Genomic DNA, 26,903 nt, shown 5'->3' with positions numbered 1-26,903 from the left:
TGGCCTTTAGCGTTTCTTTCATTTCAAGCCATTTTCAATGTAGTGCATGGCATCTTGCAAAAACTTTCCAAAACTTATTTTTTTTGGTATTTCATTTTCGAATTTCAGTCTGACTTCCTTAAATTCGCTTCAGTGGCTAGGCTACAGAAACACATCCGCTAGTGTTCCTAGTGCTCGATTTGTGCCCCATTGAAAACCATTATAAACGCTATTTTTCATTGCACGATTTTTATAACTACATTTAATGCCATCCTCCAAGTGAGGGTGACACTTTGGAGGCAGTGTGGACTTCATGATATGTGAAGATGACAGAAGCAAGGCCGAATGCAAACTGTGTACTGGTAAGGTGTACAGGGGAGGGAAGGAGAGTACTTCGTTCAATACAAGCAATTTAATAAAACATCTGAGGACACATCATGCGCTGGAGTACACAGAGTTTTCTAGGGCTAACACAATTCATGAATCCCCCGGCAGTTAAAATAACAGAGGCTCTGACTCAAAACGTAGGATTTTGCCGTCTTCTCAGCATACAAGAGCCGCGATATGAAATTCCCAGCCGCCCATAAATCATGGACATAATGATGCCAAAGCTTTTTGAAGAGTAGAAAAAACATGTACATAACCTCATGCAGGAGGTTTCAGCCTTAAGTTTCACTACAGACATTTGGACAAGCAGTGTGTGCCCAACGCAAGAAATATGATAAAGGCCATGAGTGATGCTGAGCTGCCCAGCCTACCTTGTATACTCACATTCTCCAGCTGGTTGTTCATGAGGGACTTCTGTCACAGACGAGTGTTGCTGATGCAGTGGTAGTTGGCCGCAAAATAATTGGACATTTTAAACATTCTGCTGTGGGCAGATCAACCAGGCTGTGAAGCGGCTAAACCAAGACGGTCAGACCCGCTGGAACAGCACCTTTTATATGATACAGTCTTTGATCCAGCAGAAACGGGCTCTGGGAATATTCGTGTCTGAATATGGACTCCCTGATACGCTCATGGCTCACCAGTGGACACTGCTGAGGAAGGTGATATCTGTTGTGGGTATGTGAGTGAAGTTGCCACCCCCACCTTCTTCAAATCCAACAAAAGTGGTATCAAATGTTTGTGCTACGTTTGTGGTGCAAAAATTTTCGTTTGTGCTGCTATCATTTTAAAGACATTAATTAAAATTTCTAGAGGTCAACCAGCCCCCCCCCCCCCCCACATTAATGGAATCAAACAAAATTTGATGTCAAACGTTTGTGCTGCAAAAACTTTTGTTTGTGCTGCTATCATTTTAAAAATTTTAATAAAATAACGTCTTGATGCGTGCTTAATCATCCAGGTAAGTAAATCCCAAAAGGTTGATTCTGTTCATCTGGACATTTTCAGCTGGAGAAACGTTTCGTCACTCATCCAAGTGACTTCTTCAGTCTCAGCTGACTGCAGGTTTCCCCAAGCTTATAAACACATGTGAGTGAAGTTGGCCCCCCTACCTTCTTCAAATCGAACAAAATTGATGTCAAACATTTGTCCTGCAAATTATTTTGTTTGTGCAGGTTATGTTTCCCTAATTTTCTAAACAGTACATGTACAGTGAGAGAGAGATGTTCTGTCTTCACTTGCATCCCAGTCATAGAAGCGTTGGAGGTAGTTCATAAGAGATTACAGGATCACCCCAACCTCAGCAACAGGACCACTCTCAGCACTGATCAACTGTGTTTGCTTTTGGAACTGTGTCTTAATTCCACCTATTTTGCATAAGGGTCAGTACTACAGGCAGCCTAGGTGTGCCATGGGTTCCCCCAGGCCCCTGGTCAAAGTCACCAAACCAGTTCGTAAGCAGGTACAGGTGTGGCCAGAAGGGTCCTCAGAGGCACTGCAAGACTGTAACAGGGGTCACCAGCCTTTTTTAAAACAGAGCTAGATAAAATTGTGAACAGTTTGGTTCATCTTTAGTTATATGGTTCTGTCTAGCATATTCTATCTTGATATGCTATGTCTTATCACAGGTTAATTTTTCAAAAATATTAACAATGATATAAGCAAGGAAAGGTCTACATGTCAACATACAACTCTTTATTTCTATTAATGTCTTACTTCATTCCTACCTGATTGACATGTCTAGGAATTATGAGAGATTGGCTCACTGTAGTGGTAAAAGTTGCTACCAATCAAATTATGATATGTTAAAGTTAAAACAAAACACAACTGACTGTTTTGTATTATATCTAATATATATTATGTAATTATCCTTAATAATTACAAAATGTTTTATGTAAGATTTATGTTTTGTAATTTAAATCTGACATCACAAAAGTATTTTGTAACTGCAGTACACATAATACTAATTTTGAACAATTTTGTCCAGGTTCCTTGCCACCGGGGACTCCTTCAGGACCATCGCGTTCAGTTTCAGAGTCGGTGTGTCCACGGTGTGCCAGATCACCCCCCAGGTAGCGACGGCCATCTGGGACTGTCTAGTGGACGACTTCATGGCTGTGCCTTCACCTGGAGACTGGCGGTCCATCACAGAGGGATTCCAGGAGCGCTGGAACTTCCCTCTCTGCTGTGGAGCTCTGGATGGGAAGCACGTCCAGACAAAGGCACCCCATATATCATATAGGAGACACACACATTGATATACACTAAATATTTATTTCATTTCTTTTTTGTGGTGCCCAAATTTATGCACCTGCTTGATTTTGTTTAAACAGTTATTGCACACGTTTTGTAAATCCAGTAAACTTCTTTTCACTTCTCAAATATCTGTGTGTGTCTCCTGTATGATATATTTAACTGACATTTTTTATTGTAACAACCAACGATTTATACAGGAAAATAATGGCTATTAACAAGGTTGCCCAAACTTTTGCATCCCACTGTATTACTATATTTTGTCATTAGTATAATATGAAATAAATTCTACATGTGTCAAGCCGTGTGCCAACATTTGCTGTGTAGTAGAACTGAGACATTAGTCATAATAAAAATTTATTTGAAGTAATATTAAAATTCTCAAACAGAAAAACATTAAACATAAATATATAAAATATAACCATTTACAGAGAGACAGGAATACAAAAGGACCCAGCTGCTCTCCAGAGCAGGAACAAGGCTGAGGAGGAAATGCTCCATTGGAGACTGGCGTGGCCTCTTCAGGGACTCCAGGATGGCCAGCTCCACCGCCGATGGACCGTCCTGGGACCAGTCCCTCATCTGCCTCGGAGCTGTCCTCCTCTCTGGGCCTGTAAAACAGCACAAAACACAAAGAAATGAGAAGGCTGCTACTAGATTTTAATTTCCACATTGAAAACAAAAACAGGATATAATCAGATTGGTTGTAGACATTTAGTAAAGGTGATCACAAGGCAATAACACAGAGTAAAAAGTTATCAGTGCTTGCTGTACATCTGATGCTACAATTACATACCTGTGGGTGCAGCAGCAGGAGCTCAGGGACTGGGGAGCCAGGAGAAGCAACAGGGGATGCTCTGCTGCAGAATCAGTTGGCTCTGTCAAGACAACATTAAATGTTAACAGGTTGAAAACAATAGTCATAGGGAAAGTATTTACAGTGGTCCCCCTTTTATTGCAGCATGGGTTCTCAGAATAACTAGCCCCTCGCCACGCACTTTATACACTTCCCCCCACACACACGAACATTAGTCACAGTTCTCACAAGTTGATTCTCAAAGTGCAAACCTTTGTAGATTGCAAAACGTAAAAGTATTATGCCGCGTTTTGTCTTCGTCTGCCTGCCACTTGTGCGCCTTTTTCCCTCGCGGTGCAGGTGTGCATTTCCGAATGAGAGTCATAGTTATGGGTGTTTTTGTGCTGTTTTATCTATTGGATGTGATGATTATCAAAACCAAACATGATAAATTCGGCAAGCGCAGGAGACACGACACGGAGGAGATTTGTCAGTCAGGCTGCAGAATGCAATGCTGTACTGTGCAAACAAAAAAAACAAAACAAAAAAAAAAATCAGCGAAAAAGCGAGGCAGTGACGGATGAGCGGGACCACTGTGTGCTGTTTATTAATAAACAATATATTCCTATATGACAACATGCATAAAACCAGAACGGTATTTGTAGATCAGTGGGAAAATAGCGGGACAGTAGGCGGGCTTGCTAGCTTTTGCGCGGCTTCATCGGGTCAGTCTGAAAATTAAAAAGAAGAATGAATGAACTTACCAGGTTGCCCGATCTCCTCACTTATGTGCCTCCAAGCTCGGTCCTTTTTATTCCTGTCTCGGTAGAAGTAGCAGCTAGCATCATATAGCTCTGGATGATTAGCCACAGCACTGATGAGCTTTTCCTCCATACTGAATGAAGAATGAAGGGCTTTGGCTGGATCTGCCCCTTTGACCTAGGTCAGAGCAACGTCACCAGGCTCCTGATTGGTTGTCGCGGCGTGATTTGACGCTGGAGTTCAGATTTTCCAACTCGTGCAGAAGAGGCGAAACGCGCGTATGCACAAAATGCAACACAAAAACTGACACGCGTGGTTTTTTTCGCGAGTCAAACGCGTCGGACGCGGTACACTGACGCGCGTTTCACGCATTTTGGCGTTTTCGCGACGCAAATCTGCTTCCGAATTTTCGCGGGACCCGCAATCGCGGGTCATCGCGCTTTTCCATTGACTTTACATGTAAACCTGATGCTCTGGCCGCCTCTATCGCGTTCAGTGTGAACACACTGTAACACTTAACAGGATAGTTTTTGTCATGACCTTTCAAATTTATCAAATAATTAACCATCAGCTGTTGCTTTCTAATATACAGCGGCATTTCTCCCAATTCCACTTGTAGAGCACATATTGGTGTTGTTTTAACTGTCCCTAAGCAAAGTCTCAGTGCTCGAGCTTGGATTACGTCCAGCTTCTTTAAGGAAGTTTTAGCCGCTGATCCATATACCACACACACCCATAATCTAATCATGATCGAATTAACGTGACATAAATACTTTTAAGTGCATCAAAATTTGCACCCCATGTCAGTCCTGCTAAACACCTCAACACATTAAGTGTAATATGGATTCCTTACCAGAGCTAATATCAAACCGTGTCGTCTTCTGGTCAAACAGACCAGATTTTTATTGTCAAGAAATTCCTCTAACACTTCCCCATTGTAGTCTGTTTTCTTACTCCCCCATAACGAAGGGTGAGCATTAAACCACCACCATTTCCTTCTTCCCTATCATATCTAACAGCAATATAGCCATACACTCTAAAACGTTCTTCTTCTACATTTTAATGGCGGTTGGCAAACAACTTTTAGGTGCATTTACCGCCACCTTCTGGAAAGGAGTGTGGGTCAGAACGGTTTTGTAAGCTACAGTCTCGGATACACACCCGTCAATCTTAAAAACCCAAACACTGCCCTATAAACAACATCCCCTGCATCCCTTTGAAATATGTCTCTCACCCTTAGGTGAACACTATTTCCTTGCAATTCAGACTTCAATCTGTCCCTTTCTCGCTTGTACTTACCGCACTCCAACACTACATGCTCAAACGTCTCCTCCTGTCCACAGAAGTCACAAGTCACAAGTCCCCGTGTCATGTTTGCCCATCTTTTTAAGCATGCTATTCAAGCCTGTGTGACCAAATCTTACTCTCGACATTATATCCTCGTCTCTTCTACTTCTAAAGCTTCTTCTACATTGCCCGACTGTTTTCTGCATGCTATAATAATACCTGCCTTTCCCGTCCCTGTTCCATTGTGCCTGCCACTTCTCCTTCAACTTTACCTTGATTAAACTTTTCACCTCACTTTTACTGTATTTGATAGTCAAACCCACATAACTTCTTCTTGCTGCACTTTTTGCAAACTTATCAGCCTGTTCATTACCATCAACACCGATATGCGCAGGAACTCATAAGAAAACCACTTCTATCCCTCTATGTTTAATCCTATACAATAAATGAAATATCTCAAAAACAACATCTTGTCTAGAGTCCGAAGACATATTACCTATACTTAGTGATGTGACGTTCTGTATCGAGGCTTCGAAGCGTGTGTCGAGTAATGGAGGGGCGTTTCCTGCTGCGCCAGATCGAGGCTTGCTTCGTTTATGGGAGGAGTTGAAAATGATGACGTCCGAAGCCTCGCTGCCCGGCTAAACCACGTGACTGGTTCATGAAGCGGTTCGAACTTTGCCGCGAGCTATGACAGCGATATAAACCCCTCAGACTTCATTCAAAATGTGGGTGTTTGATGGAGAGTTACGGTTAGTGAGAGTTTGGAGACAGTTTGGAGACAGTTTGGAGGTTTATGAGAGTGAGGAGAGAAAGTCAGGAGAGAATGGAGCCAGCTAAGAAGAGGAGGATGTCCTCCCCTGTGTGGGAACATTTTGATTTTATTCCTCCCAACAAGGTATGTACATTTCTACAGATGATGTATTTTCATAATACTGATGGTGTAATACAATTTATGTTAAGCTGTCTTTACTTTTGTACAAGGTGAAGTGTTTGCTATGTGCCAGGGAGCTGGGATATAACAACAACACCTCATCCATGCTTAGGCACTACAGAGCTTTGCATGAGAATAAGGGGAACACCGATTGTGGAGCAAGACCAGGTGAGCCATCAAATGCCATGATAATATAGCATGCAGTAATCTTACTAAATGATAGAACAATATTATACAACTGTAATAAGTTACGTGTGTGATATTTATATTTGTGCTTTGTTTTTATTGTCTTTCCTCAGGAGAACAATCTCAAATAGATGAAGACCTGGTTAGCATGGTGATTGAGGACTCCCACACTCTAAGAAATAAAACGTTGGATTTAATTGACAAAGTTAAGGCAATCTTTTCCACAAAACCTGGTCAATTAAACATAAATCAATATGGTTGTTATCTGCAATTTCAATGGTGATGTATATCAGAAGTGAAATTGTTCTATAAAAGCAACAGCTTTCCTTTCATTGTTACTATTTAACACTATTAATTAGAATTTAAACACTTTGTTCATTTTATTAACTGTATTGCTTTAGGTTCAATTGACAATATTAATTTGAATTTAATGGCACCATTTAGATTGTGTTTTGGACCTAATTAATTTGATTAATAATGATTTAATGAATAGTTTCATCTATATGCTAAATGTTTAGGTATCAACAAAACAAGTCTAGAAAGGTTCCTGAGTTGTCATCTATACATTGTAATTAGGTGTTTGGACCTTTCAGAGGTCTTCAGCAAAGGTCTAACACTTAACTACAGAGTACAGGTGACAACTCAAGAACCTTTTTGCACTTGCTCACACGTTAACATTTGTAACATTCAAGATCCTTGCACTTCAATAGAAAACTCTTACACTAAAGCTTACATAAAGTGTAAATGCAAAAAAGGGTGCTGCATCAACAACTTTATTTACGGTAAGCCTTAACAAGGCAAAGCTTCTACAGGGAACAACACCGCATAAGGCAATATTAAATGCTTAAAATGCATGACCAAAATTTAAACATTGGAAACAACTTTCGAGTTTCAACAAAGTGACATTGTAGTGTGCTGTAAGATGTCAAATTCAATACAACAACTTGTGATTCTAGTCAGATCTGCAGATTTACCACAGCAACTTAAAAATCACTGTATAATGCAATTACAGAAAATACTTAAGTGACACAAAAAGGTAAATCTGGACAATTTAGTTCCCAGTTCCAAAAATCTGATTCAGAATTATAAGTTTTCTATTATATAATAAATTTTATAATAAAAATCATAATTTTACAATTAAGAAAATGCATATAGCAAATCTCAAAATATTCTTAATTAAATGCTAAGACCAAAAATCCAGCACTTAACTTGAGTACAGGTGACAACCTTAGAACCTTTTCACATTTGTTTGCACATACACTTTAACATTTATAACACTCAAGATCCTTGAACTACAATGGAAACCTGGTACACCAGAGCTAATATGAAGTGTAAATACAAAAAAAAAAAAAAAAAAAAAAAAAAAATTGTGTTGCTTTAACAACTTGAACAAAAGCCTTTAATGAGGCAAAGCTTAAACAGGGAAACAACACTGCATAATGCAACATTAAATGAAGTGTGTAAAACAAAATGTAAACATCTGAAACAACTTTCCAGTTTCAACTAAGTGACAGTGTAGTGAGGAGTAGGATGTCAAACCTGCCAGAATGATTTCAGGATCTACAGTTGTAGGTCTGCAATGGCTACAGTCTGCAGAATTACCACAGCAACTCAAACTGAAGAAAATGTTGTGAAACAAGAAAATATATCCATCTGGGTAATTTTGTCCCCAGTTCAAAAAACTCAGTTTCTGAATTATGTTTTCTTTTCCACAATCAAAAGAAAAATAGCATTCAGTAAATCTCTTAAATATTAAAAGCTATGACAAAATATTTACAAACAAGGATCAACATACATATATATATATATATATATTTATAAACTTTTAAACAGTAAAACTTTTAGTCAGCAAGAAAACAGAGCACTTATTTTGGGGGACATTTCGATCTGGAAGAGTCATTGAGTCTCCTTTTGGCAGAGTTTGTTCTTCAGCACTTGTATTTTGTTAGACAGTTTTTTGTCTTCCAGTCCCATGAGCACCTTCTGGAAGAACTCAAATGTGTAGCGAAGTGGCTTTGGGTAACTCAGATTGAGGCAGTTAATTAGCCCAAACAAAAGTGCACACCTGCTCGCCACATCGTGAAGATCCTGCAAGACGGTGCATCTCTTGATAATGATGCCAACATCTTCAAGGGAGTCATCTCAGGCTGTGCTCCTTCGTGGATTATTTTATAAACACCCCAAATCCATCCTTTCGGGCTCTTCAGCTTCCATCACGTTGAAATCCTGAAAAGGACAGAAATATTTTAAATCCGTTGTATTTTGGTCATCCCATCATCTGTCTATTCACTCCATTTTAGTTAAATGGTCCACACTACCATAATTACACAGATCCCTGAATGAGACTGAGGAGAACAGACCAAAGAAAAGTGTGGATTTAAGACTATCACCAAATAAAGACCAAGAAGAAGAGAAATGAAACATGGACTGGGCAGAAGGAGCATGCAGCGGTGCACACCGTTAAGCCCGGTTCACACGGCAGGAGTTTCAAACGGCCGAGAGAGTTCCAGACTGCACACGTATCGAATGACAAAAACAAAACTAAAAAACTGACACTTGTGGGTGACCCTACCATGTGTGGTGTACAGCCGCACGATGCTAATGAAACACCCTATGAGCACATTTTTCTCGCGAACATTCCCAGGGCAAACAGCAAATCTCAAACCCTCTTGAGATAAAATGTGACTTTGGAGTAAATAACCAAGTTGGCCAAGGAGGGGGCATTTCCAATAGTTGTGTGAGTTGTAACGGAAAGGATAACAAAAACAATAAAATGGCTGTAAGATGAAGGGTTGGAATCCAGCAGCAGCTGGATGCTACCTGCTACACAACAGGTGGCGAGTACTTTGCCCTCTACACTGACTGAAGAGTTAATTTACACCTCACTCAGATGGACCTGTGCCAAAGTAATAATATTATTAATAATAATATTAATATTGTGTTGACCAGGGTTATTTTCTTTAGTTTAGCATAAAACAATGTAAGTGAATGGAAACAAAATCCTAGTAGTTCCCATGCACTTTATTGTTGTAAGCTAATTTAAAGAAAACTGATTGCTGCCAGATCAGGAGAATGCCTGATCTGGCAGCATTTTTCAACTTACAAAACTCTGGGAATTATGACAGTCAAAATTTTACTGAGGGTGAAAATATCCCTTTAAAAATAAACTTACCATGTACTCTTTGATGATATTTTGAGGCTTCTCATTCAGGTATATAATCACAGCTTGAAGGATGCATTCACACTTCACTTCGATTCGGGAACTCTAAACAAAACAACACATGCAGGGCAATTACTGTTTTGATGTTAGTAGAGACCCCCACAAACATAAAAAGACAATTTTTATTGTTGTTTAACCAATTCATAATTGTTTGTAAGTAATTTTAAACATGCTTTTTCCCCATAAAGATGAATTTATAATCCTCATTTCACAACTTGCAGGGAGAAACAATGTCACAGTAATGTAACGTAGCCTGCTAGTTGACAATCTAGATGTATGGTTTTTAACTGGATGCACAGCAGACACCTACTTTCACAAATGTCTGCTTTTCCAAAAAGCCAAAGTTAAACTATTTGTTAAGGGTAAAGCAGAAGTAGTGAATAGAAAATGTAGCCCCTCGATTAAATTGTTGATTGCTGATGTTGGTACATGTGAAAAGACCTCCAACGTCAATAAAACCAAGGCAAGGTTTTTAACTACAGCTTCCTCCAAATTTTCACTAACTACACCAGCTTCACAATGCAAGTCAGAAGACCCTTCATCTGCAGACTCCTCAGAAAGATCATTTTTACTTGTAAATTCAGTTCTTTTCACTATTTCATTTTTGAAATCTCTTAGCATGCATGTATGAATGTTTTCTATTCTTGTGTCTGGAAAGTACCATATACATTAGTTTTGAAAGAACAATTTTGATAAACAATCTACTGTCTCAAACCTCCTGAGATGTTTATTAATATGGAGGAAGCATTCTCTGCTTGTTGATATGTGGCTTTCAGAACAAGAAGGACAAGTCAAAATAACATGTTCTACAGTGTGAGAGGGCTTAGCAACATGTGCACGACTTAGATGAGTCCTAAGACCACCCCATGTTTTGAAAGTACAAGGACAATGACTGTAAATGCACGGATACGTCTCAGACCAAGAATTGAGTGTTTAAGTCTCAAGTGTTTTAGAATTTGGTACCTTTTAGATACACTTAAAGAGCAAAGCTTACAACACCACATTTATAACCTAAAAGACCAAATAAGAGAATTCAAAATGTAAAGTTGCATATTAAGGAAAAAGTAAATAATATGAAAGCATTTTGTACCTTTACATGCACTTTTGGAGCACAGCTCAAATCTCCACAGCTCCAAATTCCTCAAGCAGCAACCTGAGAGAAAAAAGACCACAAAAAAAATCGTGTACAGTGAGACACATGCAAGGGGTTGCACGGAGATGGTCTAACTCCTGTTTCTTTTAAAATGTGCTAATAATACAAGTTAAATTTCAAATGCTCCAACATTTCTGTTACTCATTTCATAAATCATGCCTTCTATCTCCAATCGATTGTCTTCTGTTCATGTGACCACATTTACCATTATATACCGGAGCAGCCCAGTCTGAACGTGACCCCCTTGCCCCCAAAAATAAAATCAAGTATACTAGGTGGTTAGTGCTCCGTTAGTGTCGGTTTGTGCTGGTAAAATCATCGTTTGTATTGCTACGGTGTCAAGGATATTACACTTTTATTTAATAGGTCATTCAGAGTTCACGAGCCCCCCCAAGCAACACGAAAATGGCCCAAAATAAGTCAAAACATGCCACAAAATGCTCGGGTGCGAGCGAGCGTTCCCTACGACGTCTACATCACCTGGACGCTCACTCGCGCCCGTAAGCACGGGGAGCGTGCTCGACGCCCGTGACGTCATCGCGAAAAATTAAACATTAATAACTGCAAAACCGTAGCAGCACAAATGTTAATTTTACCGGCACAAACAAGCACTAACCAAGCAGAGCATTTTGTGGCATGTTTTGGCCTATTCTGGGCCGTTTTTGTGTTGCTTGGGGAGGACTGGTGAACTCTGAATGACCTATGAAATAAAAGTGTAATCACTTTGACACCATAGTGATACAAATGATGATTTTAACAGCACAAACCGACACAAGGTGGGGGTCACCTTCAGAGGTCTCCTGCGTGACACACTCACACAGGCGAATCTAAGCAAGCAGTGGATAGCTAACTTTCTCCTAACTTGATACTGCAATAAAACAAATAAAATAAGTGTGCTATTCGGAGTGCAAATGAAATTTTAAACGCAGATGGGGCAATATTCAAATGTGCAGTAACATCGAATATTTAAATCAATGTTTCCAATGCTAGCTAAATGCTACAAAATGCTAAAACCTACAGAACACACACGGTCCATATATTTACCGGAAAAATGTACGTCATATATTATCACAAAGTACTAGTTAAATTATATTCTACTAAAAATACGAAGAAATTACCTTAACTCCAGCGGATGAACCGTGATTAATCCCTCTTTCCAGACACGTGGCCAAAGCACACTGTGGCGTAGATGAAGAAGGTGAATGCGTATGCGCGAAGATTTTTTTCATTCTCTGCGCATGCTCAGAAAGGATGTGGAAAGGGCTCTTTGGATTTAATTAAATGTGTTCAATAAATTGAAAATATCACTATTATTTAACATTAAAACGGTTTAGAATTAATTAAATCAAATTTAAAAATATTAATTACACACATAAGATTAACAATTTTAAGTATATTGAACATAAAACTATGAATTAATTTTTAAAAAGCCCATGTTTCATTTTTTAGAGTGCAGTCATTTAGCATTGTGGAGGACAAAGGATTTAAAAGATTTGTTAAATCATTAAATCCTAGCTATGTTCTCCCCACTAAAAAGGTCATAAAAGCAGTGACAATGTAGTTTTTACAGAATAAAATGTGAAGAGGCAGGACTGAGGCTCAAAGCCTCAGTGTGTAGCTGTCCATACCTCAACGTTACAAAAGCACAACCACTGTCCATACCCCAACCACACCTCACCTCACAGCAAATGATCATTTCCATTTTAAGCATTTCCAAATGATCATTTTCCATACTGCCAGTATAAATATACACAGTATACTGCCATCACTACAATATACATGTTTTACACACTCCTTTTGTTGTTGACATTTACAGGCTGTGCAAAATGCCACACTCTTCAAATTCATGGCAACTAATATTTTCACGTCCACTAGATGTCCTACTAGAGCAAATGAAGCTTCACGAAGCTTTGCACTGGGGTGAACCAGTTGGATGAAAAGCTTCAGTGCTTCATGAAGCTTCATCTGCCCATCACTACCTATACTCACCAGTGCGCTGCTAGAGTCTGAGCAAACCAAATACCTCCCCAGTGGTGCGTCCTCCACCCAGGTCAAAGCCATTAAAATTGCTACAAGCTCCCCAGTATAAACTGCAAAACCATCTGTAACTCATGCACTCACCTCTTGTCTGAATCTGGTAGAGACTGGCTTTAAATAGGGCCATCAATTTCCCTCCAATTAGCCCAGCCAGTACCACTCACTCGAACTGAGGGATCTAAAACTCTACACAGATGATCTAAAAAGACACAAACCTCTTCACACTTCTAATATGCACATTTACACAACTAAATGGCGGTATTAATGAAAAGAAAAACATTCAACAAATCCCTTTAGACCTTAACATAAACAAAAGGAAGCATTTCTATGGAAAAAGAAACCCCTCCACTTGGTTTGACCTGCTGATGTCATGTGTGACATCATCAGAACTTTAAAATGACGGTTGAGCATGTACTCCTTAGTTGTAGGAAGTATGCAAGTCACAGGAGGGCAATGTTCCCTCTAAGCTGCACACGTGCGCAATTGCGCACTGCTGGCCCGGTCTCTGCGCACAGAAAATCTGTGTTACGCACAAAAAAAATTAACCTGATTTGAAATTAAAATTAATACTTTAACAATTCTGTTTTGCAGTGTTAGTCAGTAAGTGACTGGCTGCTCCCATATTGTATTAGAACGATGCCACCTTATCCCATAGTCCAGCCAATAATGCGATTTACATTCGTATATACACAGCTAATCAACGTGGTTGACAGGCTATGACAGCGTCCTTATGTGCCGACACCGGTGTTTTAGCTAGCAAAGCTGCGTGGCTGATGTGGAGTGAAGCCACGTTAATGACAACGTGTACAAACATTGGAGATGTGAGCAGGACAGACGGAACAATTGATGGAAAAAGTGTGGACTTTATACCAGTTTTTAAATTGTGTTGATAGGCCACGTAAAACCAGAGTTATGATAAAAATATCTGCAATGTTTAGTTTTCTTCCTGAATACTGTCGTTATTTATATTTACTGCGGAATAAACGGTAAAAACGGCGTTTTAAAAGAAAAAAGGCTCGAAAGCACTCTCCGCCTGTGAGCAAAAACAAACTCCACCCCCCTCTCCCTTTCCTATTCGTCCAAAAAAGTACCATGTCGACCAATCAAAAAATGATATGGCAACGTGGCATCTAGTTGTTAAGAAAAGGGGGGAAGTTTTAGGAGTGACGGCGGTGCTTTGATATGTGAGAGATTTGCGATGTTTAGCGCAAATCTTGTGTAGTTAGTGTGTAGTGTAGTTTTGCTGTGTGTGTCAGAACAATGAGGCGACTGCTGAATGTTACAGGTGTTACAGCAGTGATACATCTCCTGTTGTCAGGCCTGCAGGTATCAGGCTGTTGTTCTCCTTTATCACATAGTGGACAGAAATTATTTTTTGGAGTGACACAAATAATTTGTGTGGCATCAAATTTGATGCAGAACAGCTGATTGTTCTGTAAATAGTTTGAAATGTTTATTTAAAAACGCCTTGGCTGCATTTAAAAAAAAAAATAGCTGCAAAAATCTTTGTTGTTTGCCAAACTGAGTTACTTTTTTGAAGAAGTAACTATATAATTAATTGCCCAGCATATTTTGCAGACAGAGAGTTACAGGACTCTCTCCCAGACCACAGACTCATAATACAAGTCAGAGCTTTTTTAAAAAAGAAAGAAAGTTGTGTTTTCAAAATTGGAGTTCAAGTTATTTTTACTTCCAATAGTGTTAACATGCTACACAGGTCATGAACAAGATTTTTTAAATTTTCATTGTAAGTGGGCTAAAGCAGTTAATTAAAAGTAGTCTAACATAAATGTAAATGCTGTAATTTGATTATTTTAATAAACCATGTAACTTGGATGGATTAGATGCCGGCGCGACCGCAGTGCACACGTCTGATGTCGCTCACAGTGGTCCAAGGGACCGCTCAGGGAGTTTGTGTGTTCGCTCAGACACATGAAAAATTAGAGGGAACATTGCAGGAGGGTGATGTGGGGTGAAATGAGTGGTGGAAGGGAACTTCCGTTTGAACAAGTGGTTAATAAGTTAAGTCATGGTGAAGGGAAAGTGGTGGTTTTTCGTTTTTTGAGAAATACTGGTCTCATCAAGAGGATCTAAGGATTCAGGAGTGACGGACGATTAACAGCCAGGAGATGGCAGTAACGCAACAATTTTGGATGCAAGCTGCCGTTAAACTTGACTGAAGAAGAAGAAGAACTTTAAAATGAGGAAATGCTAAGTGGACATTTCCCCACACCTGACCCTCATGAAGACTGAAAAGACAGAACAAAGTAAGTATGAACGAATGACTTAATCTGTAACATAATAAAATATAAAGAAACCTGTAACTGAGTATTTGCCTTAATTTGCAGAATGTTTGATTTGCCGGCAACAGAATGCTTACACAAACAAACCCGGGATAGTGAGTGAAGTAATGTTACTTGACAAATAGCAAATCATAGCAAATAAATAGAAACAGAATAATGTGTATAATGTGCAAAAAAAAAAAAAAAAAAAAAAGGTCAACACATATGGGACAAATGGAAAGCATTGCAAATGCTCCTCCATTTTGTCACACGCACCACTGGTTAATGTTTTTTCTACCACATGGTTACTGGTTTTTGTGTCAAGGGAACTGTGTTTACAGGCTGTGTGTTGGTTGTGCTATTACACTGTGTTGTTGAGAAAATGTTGACTATAGTGTGAGACACATACTGTGTTGAGACCAGTATTACTTCTTTTTACAGCAGTGTTAACTTTATGACCTTTTATAGCACCTCTGGAGCCTGTTGACCTATGCCTGACCACCAGGATGATCTGTGTGTTTTGCTAATGTTTGTTTTTCTTTAAGAGTGCTTGTAGAGCATTCAGCACAGACGGACAAGTGACATGAGAAAATAAGACGTGCAGTGATTACAGAATAGTTTAATATTGGGCTCATTATCTGACCACTATTGAGCTCATGAGTGGGGTGACATTGCTTAAGGAAAGTCACTGATTACAATGTGGAATAAATGGGGATGATTCATGATTTGGGGCAAATTATAGCAATAGTAATGGGCTTAATGATTTGAATAAACCTGCAGTGATACTTGTCTCTGTGATGCTGAATACTTTATTACTCTTATGAGATACAGTTGGTTGCAAATGTGAAGTTTGACTAACTTACAGATTTGTCTTCTAGGAGACAGGCTCCAGGTGGAGCTGGGAGTTGAACAATCTTAACATTTAATCACTGGCTAATGTTTTCTTATGACAGGGTTACAGGCCTGGAGTAGAGTTACTCCAAGGGAGAAGCCCTGGGAATTATTTGAGAGAGGATGTGCAACTTTCTTGTGCATCTTTAATTGTGTGGAGTTGACGCATGGCAAGGTCCATGTGCCAAAAGACGGTTTTCTGGGGAGTTTCATTTTTCAGTTACAGGTGGAGCGATGGAGTTATGGTTCTGTAAGCAGTACAGACACCAGGAGCATGCGGTGCCAGAGAAGTGGGTCTGTCGGAAAGGGCTCAAGAGGAAGAGGTCGGGTCCAAGCTGGACCAGATAATTCGAGGTGGAGAGGATCTCACACAGAGTCCACTTGAAAGGGAAAGTGAGACCTGGCACTACGGGAGCCAGTGTGCTGTGGCGGAAGAGCCTAGGTCTGGAAGGCTCTGTGAGGTCACAGAGTAACTGGTGGTGCTGCCAGAGATCATCTGTAAGACTCTGTGATCCATCTGTGATCAGAGATATTGATCTGGTGTTGATCAATAGCCTCCACCTTCTCCTACAATAAATATACATTCTAGGTTAAAGACGCCTACTGTGATCCTGATCCACACAGGAAATGATGAGACTTCATGGTTACATCAATATTACAGGGCTTTATTAACACAGGCCTTATCATACTATGGCAGAGAACTTTATTTCATAAATGTCCTTCACTTTGGATAATTATCCATCCATGGATCTTCTGCTAATCCAGTTCATTAGCTGCTCACACCTATGAGAAGTTACCAGTTAACCTAACCCCACTAACTGCATGGAATGGACTGTCGGAGGAACCCACAGAGACATGGAGAGAACATGCAAATAGAGTCAGGACCTTGTTGCTGTGAGGTAACAGTGCTAACCACTGTGCAAACATACTACCCATTTGGATTATTAATGACTAATATTTCACTTCAGGGATGTAGATGGGTTAAAATCCTTGACTGAGAGGAGTGGTGCATTGTGGGTAAGTAATGAGTACAGTCACAGAGGTACAGATGACCATTCAGGTTTTTTGTGGGAGGTTTGCATGATGTCCCTGCACAAGTCTCTGTGCCTATGATGTAAAACACAACAGTGATATTAATACACCGGGCCAATGAACTTAAAGGACATATCCACACTGAAAATAAAATGGGAGTATTGTGCTGTACCTGAATATTACAAAGAGTGAACCCAGACCATACGAACACACTTGTAATCATAAGATGAACGGCGTACAACAATAACATAGGTTCAAAGTTCATATTTATGGTATTTTCTAACTTTAATGCCCTGAACAAAACACTTGGGGTACTGCAAGTATCCTCACTCTAGTGATGTCATAAACCACGTGACCTCATACAGTTTTCTTTTTTTTGGCTAGGTCAAGAAATCAACAGTTGGCTTATAGCAGTTAGTTTTTGGCCCTTTGAGCTCACTAACCAGTCCACTGTTTAGAGTCAAGCTCATTCTACCAGAGATGTTACATGATTATTTTGAACAGCCATTAAACCGTAAAGCCCAGCTGTAACAGCAAGCGGCTCTTATTGGACTTTATATTGAATGTGTTATTAAATCCAACCACAAATGCAAACCTGGTCATACTTTTCACAGCTGAGGTGTTTAATCAGTGATGGAGAGACTATGACCTCATGTGACATCTGCTGGAATCACTAGGATGGTATTTATCTATCAGTCACTGTGCTGCACCACAACCCACTCACCTCACAAGCTCCACCCTCACAGTACGAGGTCACTGCGGCCTGTCGACCTGAGGAAGGCTACTGGTCCTGACAGTGACCTAAACCAGCTGGAAGGAGTCTGTCCCACACTGCCTGAAGTCCTCCTCTATCATTAAACCCCATATTTCCAGCTTCATCAACTACTGACACCACCCTCCCCTGTAGGTGTGTCCCTTTACTGGTGCTCTATAGAGAGCATATTGACTCACAGCTGCACCGCGGCTCAGAGGAAAACATTAAGATGGAAAATCGATGGCTGCCCTCTGCCCACACTGGAAGAACCCCACAGCTCCATCAGAACATGACGGACCCTCCACCAGGTCATTCACTGTTTGAACAGGCAGATCCATCAGAGCAGGACAGCCTGATCTAAACACAGTTTTGACCCAACAGCAGTGAACACAAAGCACAAACATGAGTGTGTTTGTGCAGCTGCAACACAACAGCACAGTGTTTGTCTGTTTCATTACTGACATGTTTGTATAGACTGTGTCATTTCTGACAGTGTTGCTGCTGGTGGACTCAATCCTACAATTCAGCCTTCAGCAAAGATGTTAGCAAGCCACAGGTTATCTGTTAGCATCCAGAATATCTGACATTTGTATTTAAGTGAGGGACAGAGCTCACATTAAACTTCTAAAGAACAGTATGAGAAAATGTTTAAATACTGTATATGTGACAGAGAGACACAGAGACATCATGTTAATATGTAAAAACATTTAATGTGGTTCATACAGCACCAACATCACAACATCAGTGACCTCAGGGTGATTTATATGGATATATACGATACTGATGGAGGCAGCTGTCAATCACAGGCACTGACAGGAAGTGTGGGTGTGGCCTCAGGGCCTCCATCATGGGTCCTTCCTGCTCTGATTGGAGAGGGGGTGTTTCATGATGTTTGTCTGAAGCTTCCTGACAGTCAGCAGCTTTGACCTTTGAGCCACATGGAGCTAACATGTGACACAGAGTCAGGACACTCTGTGGAGATCCATCAGAGGAACGTCTTCATGGTTCCTGTTCCTGAGGACACAGAGGACAGACAGAGCAGCTTAGACAGTGGACAGGGAGAGAGGCAGGGCAGCTGAGGACAAAGGTGAACTGGTACCTCCACCAGAATCTTAATATTGTCTCATCCTGTAATCATACATGGACATATTTGGACACAGTTAGACAGGATGAACATACCTGTGTTCCTGGTCAGACTGTGCTCGCTGTACACTCCACTGCCTGTAACACAGACAATGTGGAAGCATCTCAGCCATGGTGCCCATCAGGGTTGCTGCAGAGGAGAGGAGAGAGGGTCAGCTCTGATCACAGACAGTATAAAACATGATAACCACCCGACAGAAACAGCTGTGGATGCACACAGACTCTGGTCCTACAGGAGTCTATAGGGAAACAGCTTCCTGACCTCTGCACACTTTACTGCTGACTCACTTATTCTGGCTCAGATTAAACACAATATTAGCACAATTTATCTTATCTTTCAAAGTGGAAAATTTGGTGCATTTTATCCACTTGCTAATTGCTAATAACTTGTCAATAACGTTAGCCAATGAGCAAGTAGTCAGACCGCCCAACTGAGTCACACGCAGTCAAAGTAAAGGTGAGGAGGGATCGGCAGTCTGGGAATGATTGTATGAGCAAATCAACGGTTTAAGAAGCACCGTTTAAAGAACACATGGATCCATCGTCTGTGGTTAATAATCTAATAATAATCAGAGACCTGAGCCCACAGGGAGCTTTAGGCCTTCTGACCTGACTCTGAGCTGGAAACACCAGCGTACTTGATGATGTCACAGGTCTGGAGTTTTCACTGCCGTCCCCTCTTAATTTAACTGTGAGTAACATGTTATGAAGCTTAACTTTAATCACAGCCAAACCGGTTTACTCAGGAACAAATAAAACACTGAAATAAACCAAACATTAACATTTAGAAGTGATCTAAGTGACTTATATATCATGTTTAACCTCAGCAGCGAAATCTCTATTAATAAAAATAGTGTACATGTATGTCTTAATACCTCCTTTCATTATCTCAAAAGTGTGCCTTATGTATGAATTCTGGTTGTGCTTACTGACCTCGAACCGATTTTATGTGCTACACGGCGCTCAAAATCTGTCAAAAAATGTTTTAGTATGACCTTTAGTAAACTACGAAGCTGCACCGCTTGATCGATTGTTGGAGAATTACGGCTGCCGTAGTCAGGAGCCTCGTGGAGTAATACGTACTCTGCTTCAACATAATATTACTGTATTGTGCGTGTAAAATGGCTCCTGTTCAGAGACATGCTTATGAAGCAGATTTTAAATTCAAGGCTATCAGTCACGCAGTAGAATACGGGAATAGAGCAGCTGCGAGAGAATTCAACATTAATGAATCAATGATAGTGGAAGAAGCAAGAAGAATGAGTAAAGTTTGATTTACCTGACTGTTTTGTTTAACGCCTTATAATCCGGTGAGCTATGGTCTGAAAATACTTATCTTTCTTGTAGAAATGTGCTCCAAATAAAGAACTTTGTGTTGACAAGATTGTTAGTTAATCATTTTCAAATCAATATTGTCTGTTTGGACAGAAATTAAAAGAAAAAAAGTGAACATGTAAAGCTGCGGTGTTAAGCCATGGGGTTGAAAAATTTGGGTGCACCTAACTTTTGTGCTGGTGCGCCTAACAAAAAAAAGTTAAGCACACCAGTGCAACCGTGGCAACAAGTTAGTCTAGAGCCCTGTATTGAGTGAGTGAGCCTGACTGCTGTTTGCAGGTGTACTCCACAAACTCTTTTTTTTTTAACAATAGTTGGTTCAGATGAACCTCTCTGCATTAACAGCACATATAATTCATACAATTGGTGAAAATGTATTTTTACTGTTACTGTTAGTAGTATGTGATCAGGTATTAATATCAGTTTATGGATGAAGGTGAAGGAAACACTGGTGTTGGACACAGACACAGATCCACACTTCAAACATTTAGGAGGAGCTCACAATGACCTCATCATTTATTAATTAGTCTTTAGAAATCATCTATTTAGCTTCTCTGTGACCTGTAATGTGTTACTCTCACCTCTGACACTGAGAGTCACTACTTTCTGTGTCAGCATGTCTCCATCCTTGTAGACGGTGCAGGTGTAGACTCCACTGTCAGTGAGGTGGAGGTGTTTCAGGGTCAGACTGAGGTCTTTAGTTCTCAGTGGATCTTCCTTCATCTCTGTGCGACCTCTGTAACTCTGGTCCTGTTTATCTGGCTGATTGTTTCCACTCTCATACACGTGGACCTTCATGTTGTTGTGTGTCCACTCCACTGTGACGTCCTGAGGAAGGTCAGCTGTGGGTTTAAAGGGTAGAAGGACAGACTCCTCCCCCTGTGGTGCCTCCACCACCTCTTGTTGCAGAGCTGAGAGGAGAACATGTACAGACAGACATCAGTGTCCTTGTATTTAAATGTGAAACACAGTAATATACAATGACCTCACCTGTGTTATTACACATGTGTATATATGTTATTGTACATGCTGTTGGTGGTGTTTGGCGAACTCACCACAGTGTCATTACAAAGGTAAGTAGTGTTCTTAGCTTAGTCCGACACTGTGACGGTGATAATAAATCTTTGTTACACAGATGTCAGTGAGTCAGATCCTCCATCATGTAACCAGCAGCTCTTTATATACAACCAAAGGTGGAGGTGATGGAGTAAAAGTGGAAGTTGTGCATGAAGCAGTGCTGCTGTACACTGAACACAGCAGCAGTCCAGTAGTTGTTAAAAAAAGATGGTCATTGGACATAGATGACAGGGTGTCAATCTGGGACTCTCCACCGTTTGGTCAGAAGAAGCTTCTCAGATGAAACATCTCAAACTCAGAGACACTGCTTTTGTTTCCACGCTCCTTAGATCGTTTGTATCCATGTGATCTGTTATTTACAGTCATGATGACTCCTTCTCAGTGGGTGGAGCCTCCACCTGTGAAAGGAGGAGCTGAAGCTAACACTGCGTCCAGATGTTACAGACGTGTTGGAAACATCAGCAGCTGGTTTCAGTGATCTGTGAGGAGCTGCTGGATTCATGTGTGGAGGTCAGAGGTCACAGACATCAGTCAGAGTGATGGTAGAGCTCGCTCTGTTACTGAGCCACACACACACGTACCTTCACTCCTCTTCTTCATCCTTACATATGCACGGCACACAAACAGACCAAAGGCAGCAGCCAGGATGATCAGAGTAACCAGCACAGCTGAGAGGACTTTGGGCCACACTGGAGGAGGTTCTGTAACACAAACACAGGAGACATGAACATCATCAACATGTTCATATGAACTCACATCAATCTGACCTCTGTCCACTGACCTGAGACCTTCAGCTGTACTTCAGTCTGGCTCAGCCTGTCTCCAAACCTGAGGGCGATACAGCAGTAGGTTCCACTGTCAGAGACTGTGGGGTTCCTCAGAGTGAGGCTGAGGTCTCCAGTCTGCAGAGCGTCGGTGAACATTGATGTTCGGTTGGTGTAACGATCGTTTTGACCACTAAGATCGTCATTGCTCTGTAGACGCAGGTGAACTGTTGGGTTCCTGAACTCCTCACAGTCCCACACTGCTGATGTGGAGCTCCTGGAAACATCAGCTGGTACCTGACAGGGCAGCAGGACAGACTCCACCCCCCTCATACACCTCCACCCCTGAGGCATGCTGGGAAACTGAGGAGGAGAAACATGAAACAGGTGAGATCTGTGCTTCACAGTCACATGACTTTTCACACACACAGTGATGTTCTCTATGATGTTTTGTCTCTGCATGTTAATGATCCCACACACTCTTCAGCTGTAGTTGAACTTTAAAGCTGATCCAAGCATCAGATCTGAGACTCTCCTGTCACCATGAAGTCTCTGCTAACTCCTTCAAACACATCCTAAACTCTCAGGAAAACAAACATAAAGGACAAGAAAGAAACAAACACCGCAGCTCAGGTCTGTCACGGTGAACCTGTCCAGCTCAGTGTCTCCATCCAGCTCAAATCACCAACACAACACAAACACAAGTGTGCAGTATAGGACAATAATGCACACACAGCAGGCCCTGTCTTCTCCTATCACACAGTTAGAAACCTGCTCTGTACTCAGAACATCACAGAGGAAACAGCTGAAAGAAGCTTGCTGTGAGTGTCACTCAGGTCCATCAACAGGTGAGCAGTGAAAGACAGACTCAGGCAGGTAGATAAAGCTCATCTGTCTGCAGTCACGTGTAAGTAAGTGAGTAAAATTTATTTATATAGTGCTTTTCACAGATAATAATCAAAAAGTGGTTTACAACACAAGAAAAGGAAATATAAAACAATGTAACAGTAAATAAAACAGCAATGTAAAACATTAAAACAATAAAAAGAACATAAGAACAAATTAATCAAAAGCTTTTCTATATGAAAATGTCTTCAGCTGTTTTTTAAAAGAATCAATGGAGTTCGTACAGCGTAGAGACAGTGGAAGAGAACCACTGCCTGAAAGGCCCGATCACCACGAGTTTTAAAACGAGTGCGCGGTACCACCAGCAGTCTCTGACCTAATGACCTTAAAGCTCGAGAAGATGAATGTGGTTTCAGCAGGTCAGATAAATATTGGGGAGCTTGACCATATAGGGCCCTAAAGGTTAGAACTAGGGGTGGGCAGTATAAATGGTATACGGTAGAAACGATATGAATTTGGCCAACGGTAGAGATTGACTATACCGCTCTACTGCGATAGCGCATGTTGATGATGTCATCAAGCTGTGCCTATTTTGGTTGAAAGCATCGCATCAACTGCAGATTATGCCAGGAGATAGTAATAGCAAAGAGACAAAGCATGTTTTGGAATATGAAGAAAGCCAAAAACTACGCTACCATTGATTCATTAATGTTGAATTCTCTCACAGCTGCTCTATTCCCATGTTGTTGCAGTATATTAATGACTAACCTGGTATTGTGGATGGATTATCTCAGTTGTTATCCTGACTGAAGTTTGGTCCATTTACAGCATCCTGCCATGCGATTGCATTTGTCCCTAACCATCGGGAACCCTCACGTTAACTTTTACAGAGTGGAAAAAAGTTAGTGTTCATCCTCCAGCTTCACTGTTTATGTTATGCTAACATAGCTGTGTCGCTAGCAATCAAAGTCGGACTAAAACATTTTTTGACAGGGTGATAGGGTGGGGCCAGGTTTCACAATGAACTCACTCGAAACCCTGGCTGATTGTGACCCACACCCGTTTTCACACCTTGGCTCATGTGATTAGGTAGAGGATCATCAGGGGGTCCATTTGTCCCTTTTTGGAGGGACACTCCCATAGGATTTAAATCTGTGACTCTCCACATTTGACCCTAGAACTGAAGAAGCTTCTCGGATGAGAGGTGAAACGTCTTGAAGCAACTTGAAGAGTCCAGACACTTTTCTTTCCAAGCTCCTTAGACTACGATGACCTGGATGACTGAGAACCTTCACAGACATAGCATCACAATGATGATGAGGAGGAGTGATTTTATATTGATGTAAATACGTGTGCATCAGCAGGAAGAAGCCCATCACGGATGTAATAACAGTCCTTGATGGGCTGCTGAACAGTCATATCTAGGGCTGCAATGACTGATTGAGTAATTTGAATAATTCAATAATGAAAAATCCTCAAACCAAATCCTTTGTTTGGATGCTTTGTTTAATGCACGGCTCTGTAGTGATATACTTTCTTCTGTTCTATTTTGTTTTACTTTATTATATGTTGCCGTTTTCACTGCCTGTGGACACCTACACAGGTTTAAATGTTCTTCTGTATTAAGCGCACTGAGTCTGCTTGTAATGAAATGTCATAAACTCGTCAGGGCTTCCCTTTGTCACCGAGTTCCTGCCCCAAGTGAAAGAGTTTAAGTATCTTGGGGTCTTGTTCACGAGTGATGGGAGAAGGGAGTGGGAGATCGACAGATCTGGTGGTGCATCTGCAGTACGGGGGCCCCACAGGGAACGGTTCTGGCTCCGTTCCTCTTCATCATCTACACTGCAGACTTCTCCCACAACTCCAGCCAGTGCTTCCTTCAGACGTTCTCTGATGACTCTGCAATAGTCGGCCTCATCACTGATGGGGATGACAGGGAGTACAGAACACTGACCTATGGCTTTGTGGACTGGTGCCGGCAGAACTACCTCCAGATCAACACCAGTAAAACCAAGGAGCTGGTGGTAGACTTCCGCAGGCACAAACATCCTCCACTGCAACCACTGAACATCCAAGGTATGGACATTGAGGCTGTGGACAGCTACAGGTACCTTGGTGTTCATCTGAACAACAAATTGGACTGGACTCATAATTCAGACGCCCTCTACAGGAAAGGGCAGAGCAGGCTGTACCTGCTGCGGAGACTCAGGTCGTTTGGAGTGGAGGGCCCACTCCTGAAGACCTTCTATGACTCTGTGGTGGCCTCAGCCATCTTTTACGGTGTGGTCTGCTGGGGCGGCAACATCTCTGCCAGGGACAGGAAGAGACTGAACAGACTGATCCGAAGGGCCAGCTCTGTTCTAGGATGCCCTCTGGACCCAGTGGAGGTGGTGAGTGACAGGAGAATGGTGGCTAAGCTGTCATCCCTGTTGGACAACATCTCCCACCCCATGCAGGAGACTGTGACAGCACTGAGCAGCTCCTTCAGTGGCTGCGGCACCCACAGTGTGGGACGGAGAGATTTCGCAGGTCTTTCCTCCCCACTGCTGTCAGACTCCACAACAAAGACTTCAACCGATCAAACACACACAATAACACTAAGTGCAATACTCTTTTCTGGCATCATTGTATTATACTCAATTGTATATAGTATTTGTATTCTATTTTATTCTATTGTATATAGTATTTTATTTTATTTTATTTTATTCTATTGTGTACAGTATCTTATTCTTATTCTATTCCAGTGTTTTCTAATTTTGCTATGTATCTTTGCACTGTTCACTTTCTGCTGTAACAAAACAAATTTCCCACATGTGGGACTAATAAAGGTGATCTTATGATCACGAGCTGTGGGTAGTGACTGAAAGAACGCTATTGCGGATACAAGCAGACTGTGTAACTGGCCTCTCCCTTAGAGATAGTGTGTGTGAGTGTGCGATGTGGGTGGAGGTCTCAGCTCCATCAGTATTAAAGCTGTAGTTACAGCACTGAGCTGACCGCTCAGCTTAGGTTAGACACGTCAGATCATCACACGCACACACACGTAAGCTGTACACTGTTGTACTGTATAACAGTGTACAAGTCAACACTGTCCTGCCTGTTAGCCTTCACTCCCACTGTCTGTTCTACACACGTTTAAATACACACATGATCGGTGTGTGTGATCAAACCATTGACTGTAGAAAACATGGACGACGCGACTCCGCCTCCTACCATTGTGCAAAAATGAAGCCAAAATACCCCGCTTGTGGAGGCTGCCATCTTGCAAATTTGGAGCCAGAGTCTGCGCAGTAGTGACTTGAGGTGGAGCGACTGTGTAACGTTCCCGCCCACACACCCGCTGGACATGACCGCAAACACACCCCCCTACACTTTTTACGTAGCCCGGCTGCTCCAGTTTTTTTGCTGGTTTACCGCGACTGACGACTCGTTTAATTAAGGTAAATACAACCACGTCACTGTTATAAAAAAAAGACGCACAGCTTATCATCTTATAGTTCTAAAATCACTTTGTTGTTAATTCGTTTGCTAGATTAGCCCCTAGCATACGCACTGTGTTGGAGGCTTGTTGCTAGCTAGTTAGCGATGCTACACACCTGCTACTCTAATAGTCTGTGTTACTGAAGGATCCAGCACTTCTTATGTTTGTTTTTATCCATTTTTAGACAGCGATGAGATCAGCTGCACACTCTACAGAAGCCCAGAGTTACTGTTAATATCAAAAATATAATGCTGTCCTTTGAGATTTTAACATAAGATTGTGAGTGTAATGGATCTAAAACTGT

General features: G+C 41.2%; 1 protein-coding gene and 1 long non-coding RNA gene across 2 annotated transcripts; both read right to left on the bottom strand.

Moving 5' to 3' along the window:
* Nucleotides 1-7,284: 7,284 nt before the first annotated feature.
* On the bottom strand, nucleotides 7,285-12,379 carry LOC120438695. Its single transcript, XR_005612052.1, has 4 exons — nucleotides 12,076-12,379; nucleotides 10,895-10,957; nucleotides 9,757-9,849; nucleotides 7,285-8,810 (listed from the first exon to the last, which is right to left on the bottom strand). It is a non-coding gene; the product is annotated as an uncharacterized LOC120438695 (long non-coding RNA).
* Nucleotides 12,380-18,643: 6,264 nt separating this feature from the next.
* On the bottom strand, nucleotides 18,644-26,373 carry LOC120438646. The gene is made up of 6 exons (XM_039609088.1): nucleotides 26,332-26,373; nucleotides 22,290-22,635; nucleotides 22,090-22,209; nucleotides 21,013-21,342; nucleotides 19,133-19,226; nucleotides 18,644-18,967 (listed from the first exon to the last, which is right to left on the bottom strand). The coding sequence occupies exons 1-6, from the start codon at nucleotides 26,332-26,334 to the stop codon at nucleotides 18,916-18,918; spliced, it is 945 nt and encodes a 314-aa protein (XP_039465022.1). The 5' UTR covers nucleotides 26,335-26,373; the 3' UTR covers nucleotides 18,644-18,915.
* Between the last annotated feature and the right edge of the window lie 530 nt (nucleotides 26,374-26,903).

The sequence above is a fragment of the Oreochromis aureus genome, linkage group 3, assembly GCF_013358895.1.
Source record: "Oreochromis aureus strain Israel breed Guangdong linkage group 3, ZZ_aureus, whole genome shotgun sequence".
NCBI classification, from domain to species: Eukaryota; Metazoa; Chordata; class Actinopteri; order Cichliformes; family Cichlidae; genus Oreochromis; species Oreochromis aureus.
Note: the sequence above shows the minus strand (reverse complement) of the source record. Positions and strands in the feature narration are given on the sequence as shown.